At 38.1% G+C, this 16,280-nt stretch overlaps 1 protein-coding gene across 2 annotated transcripts in view; it reads right to left on the bottom strand.

Annotated features, from left to right (window-relative positions):
• Positions 1 to 16,280, bottom strand: part of UIMC1 (ubiquitin interaction motif containing 1) — a 119,483-nt gene that overhangs the window by 3,074 nt on the left and 100,129 nt on the right. For both annotated transcript variants that reach the window (XM_030326915.1, XM_030326937.1), the window contains 2 exons: positions 2,500 to 2,584; positions 408 to 579 (listed from right to left, as the gene is read on the bottom strand). In XM_030326915.1, coding sequence (XP_030182775.1) covers positions 408 to 579; positions 2,500 to 2,584 — 257 coding nt within the window. The remainder of the gene's footprint in view (positions 1 to 407; positions 580 to 2,499; positions 2,585 to 16,280) is intronic.

Raw genomic sequence — 16,280 nt, 5'->3', positions numbered from 1 at the left:
TTTTAAGAGTAATTTAAAAAAAAGTTTGAAAATAAACCCAGGAAGGTGTTTATGCTACAATGTTATGTAGACACACACACACACATACACATATATATGTGCATATATAGTGTGGTCTCACTTACATGAAATATGCATTAAAAAAAAAGACTGAAAAAATTGGCCAAAATACTAAAAGTTGTTATCTCTGAGTAGCTAAATTATGGGTAATAATTTCTTAATTTCTCCTGATTCTTCATATTTTTTTGAACTGCCTATATTTCCTACAAGGAGCATATATACTTTTTAACTGAAAGAAAATATAATTTTAAAATGCAATCTTGTTTCTAGATAAGCAGAAAAGGAAGGAAGAAGAAAAAAGCATAGAACAGAACTTTGGAGAGCTTCCTAAAACATTCCATACATACCTTTGGGTTCCTCAGCCGCTGCCGCCACTTCTCCTCCATAGCTGAGCATATCCTCCCACTCTCTTCAGGCCCATCTCCTTGGTCACCCCTTGCAAGCTGGAGACAGGACTCTACATGACTCTGATACTCTCTGAATGGGACCAGGGATTTACAGAGATAACACTTCTCATTCCTAGCCAATCAGAAGGAAGGGGGAAAGAGCAGTTTTAAGATTTGCTTTTGCCTCTGGGCTCCTGGATATGTCTCTTGTGTTTTTATGTTACTCTGTCTCAATTGTGTTTTTACGTTATTCGGTGGAGGAGACATGTCAACCAATGCAGATTCGCTCAGCAGGATGGCCAATAAAACTAACCTGACGCCAATCAAAAGGACTGAGTGATTAGCGGTTTTCCCTGGCTGTTTCTCTGTACCCTGCTGTTGCAGCAGTGGGATGGTAATGAAATCAGCTCTTCTAACTATCTCAAACAATGCTGATTGCTCTTCAGACATAAAATATTCTGTCAAACTCTTCTGAAATTAAGTGTAATAGTTTTTTCAAAGGGAAGTTAAAATTTAGACAACCATGAGAATTAAATCAAGATGACATTTTTTACCAGGGTGGATGAACTTGTCTGACTCTGTATGCTGACTTCCTTAATTTTACAACCTGCAACATCAACTAGGAAGTTACCAAAACCATGTGGTTCTGCCAGAGACTTTTGAGTAACTTCACCTACTACATAGTTATTTTTATCTTTTATAATAGTAGAATCTGTAGAAAGAGAGGAAACTGTGTCCTTGAAGTAAGATTCATTGGGCATCTGTGACAATGGAATCATTGGGGACAAAGGAAGAAAATAAGCACTTATTAAGTATTTTCTCTGTGGTAGGAACTGGTACCAAGCCCTTTAAACACAACTTCTCAATTAATTCTTTGGCCCTACTAAGAAAGTACTATTCTCCCCAAGGTTCTATAGCTAATAATTGTCAGAAACCAGGTCTTCTAGACTCTTAAGATCATCTTCATTTTAAGAAGCTAAAGAGGGGCGCCTGGGTGGCGCAGTCGGTTAAGCGTCCGACTTCAGCCAGGTCACGATCTCGCGGTGCGTGAGTTCGAGCCCCGCGTCGGGCTCTGGGCTGATGGCTCAGAGCCTGGAGCCTGTTTCTGATTCTGTGTCTCCCTCTCTCTCTGCCCCTCCCCCGTTCATGCTCTGTCTCTCTCTGTCCCAAAAATAAATTAAAAAAAAAAAAAAAAAAAAAAAAGAAAGAAAGAATAACTATCTTGTCAGCTATTGTGAGAGTTACAAAGTACATCAAACACTTAGCACAGTGGCTGGTACATAATATTAGGTGTTCAACAAAGAGCTATTATTGTTTTTGCTGTCTCAGACACATTTTATTAGATGCTGAGGATATAAAGATGAATGAAGGCAAGTATCTGCCTTCAAAATTCACAGTCTACCCAAGGAGACAGAAATGAAAAAAAAGAAAAAAAAAATACTGCAATAGTGGGATGGGATGCAATACAGTCATAGAGGAATGTCCACATGTTAGGATTCCAAAAGGAGCAAGTGATCAGCTCCACTCAACTGGATTAGGGAAGACAGCCTTGAAATTTAGGGTCTAAGATCTGTATTTCAAAGATAAACATTTCTGCCTAATGACTGCTTTAATGTATTGTTGGTAATGTCTTTCCTTTCAGGGGGCATCACTTCTACCCAACCACCCTTTAGAATATACTTTCTTAGTCAAGCTGCAACCTATAACTCAAGGAAGTCACTTATATTGCCCAACTTTTTGCAACTGAACTTCTGTACCATTACATCGCAAAATAGCTCACTGCTCCCAAAAGTACCAAACACCAAAATGCAAATTTAAAGAAAACAGAATGTGGAAATGGAATGAGTGGTAGAATTTTTTAAGGGTAATTCAAAAAGATAGAGGCCACCTGCATTAACATAAATTGGGAATAAGAAAAATAGATTCAGATATCAAAGCAATGAAGTGACTGGAAAGCCAAAGAAACCCAGGGTAGAGAGGAATAGGTCTCTTTATTCAGTCCAAGCAATGGTATGTTAGACAAGAGCTCTGAAAACACGACAGAGTCACTTACTTGTCAATGTCTAGGGAAGTTTGGGCAGTTGTCTCACTGTCACTCTTGCTCTTGCTGTTGGCCTCTTTTTGTCTCCGAGTCAACACTTTCAACAAAAAAAAAGGAGGGGAGGGGCAGGGAGGGGTAGAGAGAGAGAGAGAAAGAAAGGAAGAAAGAAAGAAAAAGAAAGAAAGAAAACTGTTAGTTGGAAGTAGATTCTGAATATAAAAGACAAAATGTATGGGAAGAAGTTTAAAATCATATTCCACTGGGAGAAGTGCACTGTGTCTGCAAAATCTCTGCCTTTTCTAGCAAAGAGAGTAACACCTGTAATGTATGAATTGAAGCTGCCAGCCACAAGATATTCCTATATTTGCTAATAAGATCGATTTATTTCCTATTTGCCATGAGATCTAAAGATCTAGTCCAGGGATGCCTGGGTAGCTCAATCGGCTAAGCATCCAACTCTTGATTTCAGCTCAAGGCATGATCTCAGCGTCATGAGACAGAGTCCTGTGGCAGGGCTGTATGCTGGGTGTGGAGCCTGCTTAAGATTCTCTCTCTCTCTCCCTCTGCCCCTCCCCTACCTGCACATGGGCAGTCTCTCTCTCTGTCTCTAAAATAAATAAATTAATTAATAAATAAATTAATAATAATAATAATAATAATAATAAATAAAAATCTAGTCAACACAAGGAAAGGGTTTTGTGTAGTACCCCAACTAGCAGCACTCAAGGGAGGGATTTATACTTTACCAACCAAAATTCTATCTGGTGTGACATACACTCCAATCAGGTAGTCTATGGAATATAGTAACGATAGCTACATCTATCTGAGTACACACATTAGTTCCAATCTTTAGTATAGAAAGTGTTCCAATTACAAGTGAGGAAACAAACTCACAATGGTGAACACAACCAGTTTTTCCCACTACACTAGGACCACTTCCCAGTTCTAGTGGGTACAGATAGCTTTAGCCCAGGTGGCATATAAATAATACTTTGTCTCACACCCAAAGCATCTGTTTATAAAATCACAGTCTCTTAAAAGGTCTTAGAGGTTAATCAACTATTTTGCAGTCTTCATTCCTTGCCAACAAGAAAAACTATAACCATCTAACTTCAAATTTTGCCTTCCTCCCTCTTGACTTGAAATCCCCATGTCAGAGAATTTAGGAAGGTTAGCAGTTCACAAAATAATTTAGGTTGTGAAGCATTGATCTAGTCCAGGAGTCAACAAACTTCTTCTCTAAAAGGCCAAACAGTAAATACTTTAGGCTTGGCAGGCCATATGGTCTCTGTCACACTACTCAACTCTGCACGGTGCAGGAAGGCAGCCATCAACAACCCATAAATAACTGGGTGTGGTATGCTCCAGTAAAACTGTATCTACAAAAACAGATGTCTGGCTAGATTTGGCCCCTGGTGGCCAGAGTCTGCCAACGCTTCTAGTCCAACCTTCTACTCATAAAAAATGCCTTGCAAGCATCCCCAACAAATAATCACCTAGTCTCAACTTGATTATATCCATTCACTGAGGGGAATTCACTTTCTCCTAGGGAAACTCATTCTACTGCTACACAACAATCCGACTCAATCTGTATTTACTGGGGGCTCTATCAATAAGTCTACCCCCTTTTATGTAAGTCAATTCTCTGAAAACTTAACAAGCTACATTACAATCTTGGATTTACTCAGTTGTCTGCTCCACTGAAATGTAACCTCCTTCAAAGCAGGGACTATACTTAGTCATTAATCTAATTTCTAATGACCGCAGAAAATTTTGATTGCATTGGTTAGCTCTAATCCTTATAATAATCCTCCAGATTGGTATTATTATTCTGCCCTACTTTAAAGGTATGGAAACAAACTCAGAGGAAATGACTTTGCCAAGCTATCACAACTGCTAAGTGACAGAACCCAGGAGAGATCTATACCAGTCTGATTCTTATACCCAAGTTTTATATTCCTAGTTAACCTCCTTTATATACACCTCAATTTGTCAGGCTCTCTTTAAATGTGTGGCACCCCAAAATGGACCTAATACTCAATAAGCAGTCTGACTAGTAGAGAGAACACAAGAACCACAAACTAACCCACTTAGACTCATATTCCACTAATTCAGCCAAAGCTGTATTTGCTTTACTGACAATCTTAAATTAAGCTTAAAGTGAGCTTAAAGGCAACTAAGATCCATCCCCTACCCTCCCAAATCATCTTCAAATAAATTATCATCAAGACAAGTCTCCTAATTCTATACTTGGGTATTGGGTATAAAACAACTAAGCTATTGGTTATTTCTCCCCCTTAAACACAGGACTTTATATTTATCCCTGGTTGTTGTTGTTTTTTTTTTTTCAGCTGAACATTTTAGTCTGTTGGGATCATCTGCAGCCTTAATTCTGTCATCTGATGTTATCAGCTCTCTTTTCCATCTTTGTGTCATCTGCATGACAAGCATGACAACCATGCTTTCTACATCTCCATCCAAGTTATAAATGATATGGCCAAGGACAGAAAACTGTGGCATTTTACTAAAGAAGCCTGTCTTCTCCCTGGTCCAAATTTCATTTAAACACTTAATCAAGCAGATATTTATTGAGAACCTTCAATGTACAAGTACTTTTGGAGAGATATAGGAAATCATGTGGTAGGGTCCTTGCTCTTAAGGAGTTTACAACTTACTAAGGGAGACAGCATATACACTCAAATAATTACGATACAAGGTGTAAAAAGATATGTGTAATAAAAGAAGATCATATACACAAGCAACTATTAATAGCGTTGGTCTCTGGGGAGGATGTCAGGGACATTTGGGGAATGGAATTGGAGAGAGAGGCATATTTTGTACTATATACTTTTCTGTACTGTTGAATTAAAAATTAAAAGGGAAGAGAAAAGAGACAGTAGAGAGATGTTAGGTACAAGTTAGAGTATACTATATATCTATTTCTAAGGTTCCTTCCAACCCAGAGATTTTATAAGTAAACAGAAAGTACTGTAGGAGAAAACATCCCAGACACAGTTGTATAACCATCTTCAAATCCTATTCTATCAGCCATCCCACATTTCTCCATCTTATGTACAAGGACTTCATGAGAGATTTTATCAAGTGTCTTGCTGAAATCAATTCTCAAAAGGTTGGCACCTCACAGATTACAGAAACCTTTAAGGGTTGTTGTTTTTTTTTTCTCTTTCTTTCTATTTGTCCCCAATCTTGACTACCAAGTATTTTTCCAAAAGAAATACTTGGAAAGCACTCCACAGGCAAAGCTGGAAAAATAATTAATTGCTTCTAGCACTTTATATATACCTCTATTGTACTTAGTGCCTTTCTGTTGTTATTTGTTTATATGTCAGTGTCCTACACTATATAACTTTCTGAATTTAGAGATTCTAGGTTTTGTTGTTTCTTCAGAATCCTCAGTAGAGTCCAACATTGATTAGGTGCTAATAAATATTTGCCAAATTAAATCATAGCAATGGATTCAAAAAAGTTCTTGTTTTATGAGGACCTTCTCTGTGCCAGGGACTTTATAAACATCATCTCTAATTCTTTACAATAATCCTGCAAGACATATATGATTACCTGTATTTTTACAGATGATGAAATATTAAATAACTTGATCAATATCACAAAGCTAAAACAACAACAAAAGAAACATGGCACCAGGAACGCAATACAAGTCTAACTTTAAAGAAGCTTATGTTGGGGTTTCTGGCTAGCCCAGTCAGTGGAGTGTTTGACTCTTGATCTCAGGGTTGTAGTTTTGAGCCCCATGCTGGGTGTAGAGATTACTTAAAAATAAAATCTTAAAAAATTAAATAAATAAAGATGCATATGTTGTTCTACAAGAGTAGGCTGCCTTTCCTGAGAAATAAGAGGGAACGGAAGGGAAGATAAAAAGTTGTAAGTGGTAAATGAGTGGAAAAGAATTTGAGGGGAGAGACTAGGCAGACAGCTGTAAACCATATGCTAATTTTATTATTAAATGTTATGATCAGAGTAAACTGGACTGACTCTGCAGCTATATTTTGTCTTAGAAACCTATAGCCCTTACAAAGAAGCATGAAGGAATATGTTGCTCTAAAAGAGCCTCCTACTTTGGTTTCTGAGGGCCAAGACAGCCATTTCAAATAGCTATAGGAAGAAATTTCAGTATTAAACTTAAGTCCAAAAACCTAACTACTGGTGACAACGGTCAAAGATTTCAAAAGGGAACAATGGAATCTGAGGACAGATAACTACCAGGAAAGCAACTACCAGGGCCAGGTAAGCAAAACAGAAAGAAGGGATATCACTGAGACCTAACAGAGCCACTTATAAACCTATGACCATTAACTCAGGCCTTTACAGAACTGAATGGAAAACATCCTAAGGAGTTGTGCTTGGGACTTGGCTTGGCACTGTTAATACACAAAAGAAGCTGTAACACCCAGCAGAATAAAGTGCATTGACTTTAGAGTTGTCCAAGTTGGGATTCTACCAGCTGTGTTGTCTATGGCAAGTTACTTAACCTGAGTATCAGTAGAATTACCTACAAAAAGAGATAATAGCACCTATCCTCTGAGGTTTTGGTAAAGATCATATCAGATAATCCAAATAATTTGGATTTAATTTAATCCAAATAAATTGTTGAGTGTCCAGCCCACAGAAAGCCCTCAGCAAACATTTGTTGCTATTATTATATGATTCCATTATCCTTCCAGATTTCTTAGCTTTATCCAAAGATTTAAGACTACCCTTAGAATAAGTGCCAAATAGCTTATCTATTATTTTTTCTAATTGTCTTTGAATGTTTATTTATTTTTTGAGAGAGAGACAGAATGTGAACGGGGGAGGGGCAGAGAAAGAGGGAGACACAGAACCTGAAGCAGACTCCAGACTCCAAACTGTCAGCACGCAGCCCAATGCAGGGCTTGAACCCACAAACTGTGAGATCATGACCTGAGCTGAAGTCAGACGCTTAACCAACTGAGCCACCCCACGACCCAGCTTATCTATAATTTAAGTCTTAATCTTTAGTTCTCATACTAATTTATACAAACAAAATGGTAAAGTAAATAATTAAAGTATTAAAGAACAATTATCAATATCATATAAACATTTGTTTCCACAATGCACAGAAGACACGCAATCAACAATAAAAACATGTGGCCTGAAACTGTAAATAATGAAGATGGTCCTTTGAGGAGAGTGGAAATTATACATACAAAGAAGAGAGACTTGGCAGAATAACAGTCTAATCAGTATGTCTCATTCAAACTCAAAACCATCTCAGCAGAAAAAAATGGAAGGCCACAGAACTGTGTATGGTCCTGCTAAGACCAGCCATCCTCCAACCCAGCACTTCCTCAGTGGAAGGTACAAGAAGGGAAGGCTTGTTATACCTGCATGTTGCCTGTCTCATTGTTGTCAGCCTCTCCCAAAAGACTAGTCCCAACAAAAACGCATCATTAGAATTATCTACATTTTCTGAGACATGTGGCTATTTAAATTTAAATCTTAATTAGAATTAAACATAATTTAAAATTCAGCTCCTCAGTCCCATGAGGGGTGATGACACAATCTAGTCCATTGCAGTGTTCCTGCTGCCTCAAGGACTTTATCTTATGAGTAGGTCTCTGGTGATGAATTCTTTCAGTGTTAGTATATCTGAAAAGTCTCTATTTCATCTTTTAAATTTTTAATAACATTTTTAGTTTGGAATAATTTAGATTTGTAAAGTGTTGGAAAGATAGTGCAGAGATTTCTTTATAACGTTCGCTTACTTTCTCCTAATGTTAACACCTTATGTAACCATGGCACGTTTGTCAGAACTAAAACATTTACACTGGTACATAGCTATTAACTGAACTCTAGACTTCATTCAAATTTCACCAGTTTTTCCATTATGACCTCCCTTTTTTAAATTCTAGGATCCAACCCAAGATACTTTATTATATTTGGTAGCCATCGTTTTTGAAATATTCTGCTGGGTACAGAAATTTAGATTCTGCTAGATACAGATACTAATCTTTTTCTTTCAGTATTTTGAAAGATTTTGCCCCAATGTCTTCTTGATTGTGTTGTTCCCAACAAGAAATCTGATTAATTCTTATGTTTTCTATCTGCATGTAATGTATCTTTTTTCTCTGGAAGGTTATAAGGTTTTTTTCTTTATCTCTGGGTTTTGTTTGTTTGTTTGTTTGTTTGTTTTAAGTAAACTCTATGCCCAATGTGGGGCTAGAACTCATGACCTTGAGATCAGAAGCTGCATGTTCTACTGACTCAGCCAGCCAGGCACCACCCCCCCCCAACCCGCCCCACTTCTTCTTTATCTCTAGTTTTAAGCAATTTGATTATGATGTGTTATTTTTTTTTTTTTTGAGGGTGAGAGAGTGCACAAATGGAGGAGAGGGACAGAGAGAGAGAGAGAGAGAGAGAGAGAGAGAGAGAGAGAGAGACACACAGAGATTGATTGATTGAGAGAGAATATCCCAAGCAGGCTCCACACTTAGCATGGAGCCTGATGCAGGGCTTGATTCCACAACCTGGGCTCATGACCTGAGCCAAAATCAAGAATCCGACACTCAACTGACTGAGACACCCAGGCGCACCAATTATGATGTGCTTTTTTTTTTTTTTTTTTTTTTTCGTTTATTTTTGAGACAGAGAGAGACAAAGCATGAATGGGGGAGGGTCAGAGAGAGGGAGACACAGAATCTGAAACAGGCTCCAGGCTCTGAGCTGTCAGCACAGAGCCCGACGCGGGGCTCGAACTCACATACCGCAAGATCATGACCTGAGCCGAAGTCGGCTGCTTAACCGACTGAGCCACCCAGGCGCCCCATGATGTGCTTTTTAAAGTTTATGATGATATTTCTTCTTCCTGTGCTTCATAGAACTTATTGGATCTACAGATTTATAGTTGTCATCAACTTTGGAATTTTCTCAGCCATCATTTCCTCAAAATTTTTTTCTGTCGTTTGCCCCCTACAGCAACTGTTATTTACCAGTATATTAGGCCACTTAAAATAGTCTGATACACAACAGTTTTAAATTTTGATGTAATCTAATTTATCTATTTTTGTCTTGTATTGCTTATACTTTTGGTGTCAGATCTAAGAATCCATTGCCAAATCTAAGGTCATAAGATTTACCCCTAAGAGTTTTAGTACTTACATTTAGATCTTATATATATTTTTTTGTATACAGTGTGAAGTAGGGGTCAAACTTTTTCTTCTGCATATGGATATTAAGTTGTCTTAGTACCATTTGTTGAACAGACTATTTTACCCCTATTGAACTATCCTGACAGCCTTGTCAAAACCTGGTTAGCTATAAATGTATGGTTTTAATTCTGGACTCTCAATTCTATTCTATCTATCTATCTATCTATCTATCTATCTATCTATCTATCTATCTAATCTCCTTATGCCAGTGCCATACAGTCTCAATTGGTAAGTTATATAATTAGGAAGTATGAACCCTCAACTTTGTTCTTTTTCAGGGCTGTTTTGGCTATTCTGGATCCCTTGTATTTCCCGAACTCAAAAAATGGAGTCATTAACCCAGCTGCTTTAGGACAAAACTTGGTGTCACCTGAATTTTCTCCTTCCCTCAGATTCCAACAAATACTGTAGGATCAACCTTCAATATACATCCCAAATTTGGCAACTTCTTTACCTTACAACTATCACTATCATCTACTATCACATTAGACTCTGCCTGGAATACTGCAAAAGCCTCCTCCTTAGTCTGTTCACATCTACTTTTGCCCCTGGCCCTTTACAGACTGTATTTCACACAGTAGCCAGAGTTGGATTATATCACACCCTTGCTCTCAACTGTTCCATGGCATTTCATCATATTTAGAATGAAGTACAAAACCCCAGATGATCTGGTCACTGATCTGATCTTTCCTCTCTTTTCCCCTGTTGTTCATCCCACTACACTCGTTGTGGCTTCCCTGATGCTGTAGAAACATGCCAAGCACACTCTTGTTTTAGGGCATTTATAGTTATTCCCTTTACCTAGAATGACTCTATTCAAAAATCACCTCAAGAAGTCTTCCTTGATCTTTTCATTTAAGAGCTCCCCATGGCCTCCTACCACCTTCCCTGTCCTGGGCATTCTCTATACCCTGGTTTTTGCTTTATTTTTCTTAAGCCTTACTTATTATCTGTTTTTTCCATGAGACTGTAAGCTTCATGAGCGCACAGACTTCTTTTCTGTTCAGTGGTATATTCTCAGCTTGTATAACAGTACCTGGTTATAATAGGTGCTATATAAATTATTAACTGGGGTTGTCAGTAAAGGAACATAAATAATATAGTATAAACAATACTTCTGAGTTACTCAGGGGGCTCTCTAAGTTGAGCATCCTACAGTGGGCTTAGCCAGAAACCTAAATCAAAGTTGCCTTCTCTCATCCTGATCCCTGGTCACAAAAAAGCTTGATTGATTCCCTCACGAAAAGATTCTCAAATCTGTCCACTTCCACTGACTCTCCTTTACTACTTGTCTCCCTGTTTCTAGCCTCAGTCTCTCCAATCTATCTTCCATACTGCTCTAAGAATAACTCAGGCCCAGTATTACCAGTGGCAGTACCCAGGAAGCCTTCCCTGACCCAAGAAGGCCCCAATCTCTACACTCAAACAGGACTCTATGTGCATATCTATCACAGCACTTCTCACACAACACTCTAATTACTGCCTTACCTACTTGTCTCCCCCAACAGATTGTCTCTTAATCACTTCAGCATTCCACATTCCTGGCATAAAATTGACACTCAATATAAACGTATATTTAATGAATTCATTTGGCAAGATAGTTTCTTATTCACAAGTTTGCCAGAGTATTTTCTTGGCTTTAAGAACAATAGAATATCTTTATAACTTAGATGAAAAGGTCTCTTAGGCCTGACCCAAAATAACACTTGAAGCAGAAAAGCCCTATCTACCTCAGTCCAATCAATAAATAAATTCTTTTTGTCTTCTCAGGTTCTAGACTTGATAATTTTATTCTACTACAGATAGCATCTAACTCAAAAACCCTAATGATTATGTTGACACTTCCTAAGTATAAAAAAACCTAAAACAGGCAGGCATCACTGAGTCCTATTTACAGATGAGCAAAATAAAGACTCAGAGACCTCAATTCTGTAATTACCTGGTCTTGGATATGATTCCAAGTCTGTTAGACTCCAAAGCCAGTACCACAATACCAAACTGTCTTCTTTGCTTCAGAGAAGCCACAGAAGCCCCCTGTCCCTATTCAAGTTGCAGCAATTTCCTTTCCAGTTTAGAGACAAGCTTGCTTTCAAGAAGTACACTTAATGTTGAGCTATTGACCCTAACCTTCAATACTGCTATAGTTATCCCCTGCATCTGAAGTGTCAGCATGGCTTGCATAATACCTATCCATATAAAGACAAAAGTACTCATATAAAAATATTCTCAGCAGTGACTCCCCCACCCTGAAGCTAAAGGCAAGAGTAAATACTGAGGAAAATCCATAAGCCACACAATCCTACTTAAGATACAGAAATAAAGGGTCTACCACCACTATATTTTTATGAGCAAAATTTCTCAATCTATGAGGTACTGAATAACTTAGAGGTCTTAGAAAAACAGTCACCTGTCTAGTTCCTACTAGCACCTGGGTATAATATTTATAGTTCAATTTTTTCTTTAACAGCTAGAATTTTTACTTAAGCAATTTGACAATATATATCTAGGATTGTAAAATAATTCATATCTACTGACCCATGAATTATACCTTGGCAATCTATTCTGAAGAAATCATCTGATTTTAAACAAGATCATAAGACAAAGATATCTTATCAAAGCATTATTTATAACAATGAAAAATTTAAACAACCTAATGTTCAAACACAAGATGAAATACTATGCAGGAATTAAATAAAAAAAAAAAAAAAAGACGGAAAAGAAATATACCAAAACATTAAATGTAAAGCGGGAAGGGGGAGTAATTATTTTTCCATGTTGCCATTTTTTTTTCAGTAAGCATATATACCACTTTATAACTTAAAAAAAACTGTTTAAATAGGTATTAGGAGACACCCCTGATGAAATAACAGATCAGGCAATGTTCATCAACGACCATCAGTTGAAAGCTAGCGGCTTTCTAATGAATGGATTAGGCTGATCCTACTGATCAACTGAATCATAAAAGTAAGATAATCAGATAGTATGTGCCTCCCAAACTGATGCAATATGAAATATACAATACCACTTATAAAGCTCTCTTTAAAAAAAACAACAAAAAAAACCCCAAACTGAACCTGATAAAACCTCAAATCTAACTATTAAGTTTCCAGAAATTATTGTCTAGAACAGAATAACATGTTAAAGATAGAACAGGAAGGGGTGCCTGTATGGCTCAGTCAGTTGGGCGTTTGACTTCAGCTCAGGTCATGATCTCGTGGTTTGTGGGTTCGGGTCCTGCCGTCAGGCTCAATGCTGTCAGCACGGAGCCTGCTTGGGATCCTCTGTCTCCCTCTCTCTGCCCCTCCTCTGTTCATGCTCTTTCTTTCTCTCTCTCTCTCTCTCTCTCTCTCAAAAATAAACAAACATTAGGGGCACCTGGGCTGCTCAGTCGGTTAAGCCCCGTGTGGGGCTCTGTGCCAACAGCTCAAAGCCTGGAGCCTGTGTCTCCCTCTGTCTCTCTGCCCCTCCCGATTGCACTCGCTCACGCTCTCTCCCTCTCTCTCTCAGGAAATGAATAAACATGAAAAAAATTATAAATAAATAAACATTAAAAAAAAAAGAACAGGGACACAATCAGCAAAATCCACAAAAGGAATACTGAAAGACAAAAAGCCAGTCTCTTTAACAAATAAACTGTCAAGAAAATAGAGATAGGCGGATAACTGAGATTAAAAGAGACTTGAATGACATCAACCAAATGTAAATGTGTGCAACTTGTTTGGATCCTGATTTGAACAAGCCATTTTAAAAAAATTATGAGGTAATTAGGGAAAGAGAGATGCTGACTGATATAATAATGGTACTGTGTCTATATTATTTATTTATTTATTTTAATGTTTATTTTTCTTAACATTTATTTATTTTTGAGAGAGACACAGAGCACAAGCAGTGGGGAGGCACAGAGAGGGAGAGACACAGAATCCAAATAAGGCTCCAGGCTCCAAGCTGTCAGCATAGAGCCCGACATGGGGCTAGAACCCATGAACCATAAGATCATGACCTAAGCCAAAGTCAGATGCTTAACTAACTGAACCATGAGGCACCCCTTAATGTTTAGTTTTGAGAGAGAGAGAGAGAGAGAGACAGAGTCAGAGAGAGAGAGACAGAGTCAGAGAGACAGAGAGAGAGAGAGAGAGAGAGAGTGAGAGAACCAGCGGGGGAGGGGCAGAGAGAGACGGAGACACAGAATCCAAAGTAGGCTCCAGGCTCTGAGCTGTCAGCACAGAGCCCGATGTGGGGCTCAAACTCATGAGCTGTGAGATCATGACCTGAGCCAAAGTAGGACACTCAACCAACTGAACCACCCAGGTGCCCCAGTGTCTGTATTTTTTTTTAATAGCCTTTATCTTTTAGAGATACATATTAAAGTATGTATAGACAATATGTTATACCTGAAAACTGCTTCCTCAAAACCTGGTGGGGGGTGGATAGGAGGTGTATTATAAGTGAAAAAAGATTTGTCATATATTGATAACTGCTGAAGCTAGAAAACAGGTTCATAGAGATTCATTATACGGTTAAACAATGCAAATAAAAAATAGGCTTAACATAAGACCTGCTGGCAAAAGCTATGTTAAAAAAAAAAAAAAAAAAGGATATATGATACATATCAAGCTATAGCAGTGGTTTGGATTGGGCTGGGTCATGGATGAATTTTTTCTGAATAAAATTTTCCTAAAACCTTCTACAATAAATATATAATGCTTAAAAATAAAAATTGTCAGAAGGCCAAACAGCCTAATGATTAGGAGCAGAGCCCTTAGATAAATGGCAAATTCCAGGGGTGAACAGGAAAAGTCATGGTAACCCCATACTCTCTTATAGTAAAAAGACAGTGCTCAAAAAATTGATGGGCACATTCCCAGAGGTTACAGAAGAAAACCTGAAGGGATTTCCATTGGTCAAATTTGGAACAATTTGAACAACAAAATTACTGGGAAGAATGAATTACAACACATTAAATTTTAAAAATGAATCAGGGGCACCTGGCTGGCTTCAGTCGGAGAAGTGTGTGACTCTTGATCTTGGGGGTGTGAGTTCAAGCCCCACAACAGGTGTAGAGATTACTTAAAAATAAAAAATCTTAAACAAACAAACAATGAATCCATGAGTTCATTCCACATTAAAAAAAATACTAACAAGGGATAAGGAGAGAAAATTTCTCTTTACAGAAGAATGTCAGCTAATCAATGTAGAAGAATGGAAGAAAAGAAAAAAATCACCACTTACTGCTGTAGTAATAATTAATTTAAGCAAGAATCACCAACTGATGCTAAAACCATGGGTAAATGCCTACTTGGGAACAGGATATTCACATAGCCTCAAAGTATTACCCCATAGATGACATACTGACCACAAAAAAAGGGAAGGGTACCTTTACAAAAGGAAATTTGGTAGACACCACCTTAGAAAATCAAATTTAACAATGCCAATAGTACAAACTGATAATCATTTGCCCCTTCATGTGATATCCTATGGACTGAATGTTTGTGTCCCCCAATAATTCATATGTTGAAATCCTAGCCCTTGGGTGGTAATTAGCTCATGAGAGTGGAGGCTTCATGAATGGGATTAGTGCCATCCTAAGGGCCTGACGAAACCAGAGCTCTCTCCTTCCATCACATGAGACATAGCAAAAAGTCAGCAGGCTGCAACTCAGAATAAGGCTCTCACCAAAATGCAACCATGCCAGCACCCTGATCTCAGACTTCTAGCCTACAGAACCGTGACAAATAAATTTCTGTTGTCTATAAGCTACCCAGTCTGTGGTACTTTGTTAGAGCAGCCCAAACTGACTAAGACATGATGCATTTAGAAGAATACAACATTCCCTTTGTTATATTCTTGCCACAAATGTTAAACCTGAATCTAATCACAAGAAAACATCAGACAAATCCAAACTGAGGAATATTCTGAGAGGAAAAACCAGAAAAGAGAAGACCCACAGTCTGTGAATAAACTCTGCCCAGGTCTATGACTCCAGAACTACTCATGTACTATATAGAAACTCCAGTTAAGGATAAAAGAACTAAATTAAGATTTGAACTGCCTCCCTAAATAAGAATGTGCAGTTTGATTCCAACCCAGTTAACTAATGAAACAAATAATACTTTGAGAAATAAAATAGACTCCAGAATATCCACAATATAACATTCACAATATATAAGATAAAATTCAAGATTACTTAACATATAAAGAGGATGAGGCAAATGTGATGTTTTCAATTTACAAGGGTACAACTTGAATGATCACAGATTACTGAGGCCAGAAGAAAGTGGAATAAAATCTTTAAAGTGCTGGGGGAGAGGTGCCTGGGTGGCTCAGTCAGTTAAGTGTCTGACTCTTAATTTCTGCTCAGGTCACGATCCCAAGGTTGTGAGATCAAGCCCCGCATCAGGCTCTGTGCTGAGCATGGAGCCTGCTTAAGATTCTCTCTCTCCCCTCTGCTCACGTACCTGAGCACACTCTCTCTCTCCCAAATAAATAAATAAAATGTTTTTTTAAAAGTCCTGGGTGGCTCAGTCGGTTGAGCATCCGACTTTGGCTCAGGTCATGATCTCAAGGTTTGTGGGTTCGAGCCCCACATTG

This window comes from Lynx canadensis, chromosome A1 (genome assembly GCF_007474595.2).
Source record: "Lynx canadensis isolate LIC74 chromosome A1, mLynCan4.pri.v2, whole genome shotgun sequence".
Lineage (NCBI taxonomy): Eukaryota > Metazoa > Chordata > Mammalia > Carnivora > Felidae > Lynx > Lynx canadensis.
Note: the sequence above shows the minus strand (reverse complement) of the source record. Positions and strands in the feature narration are given on the sequence as shown.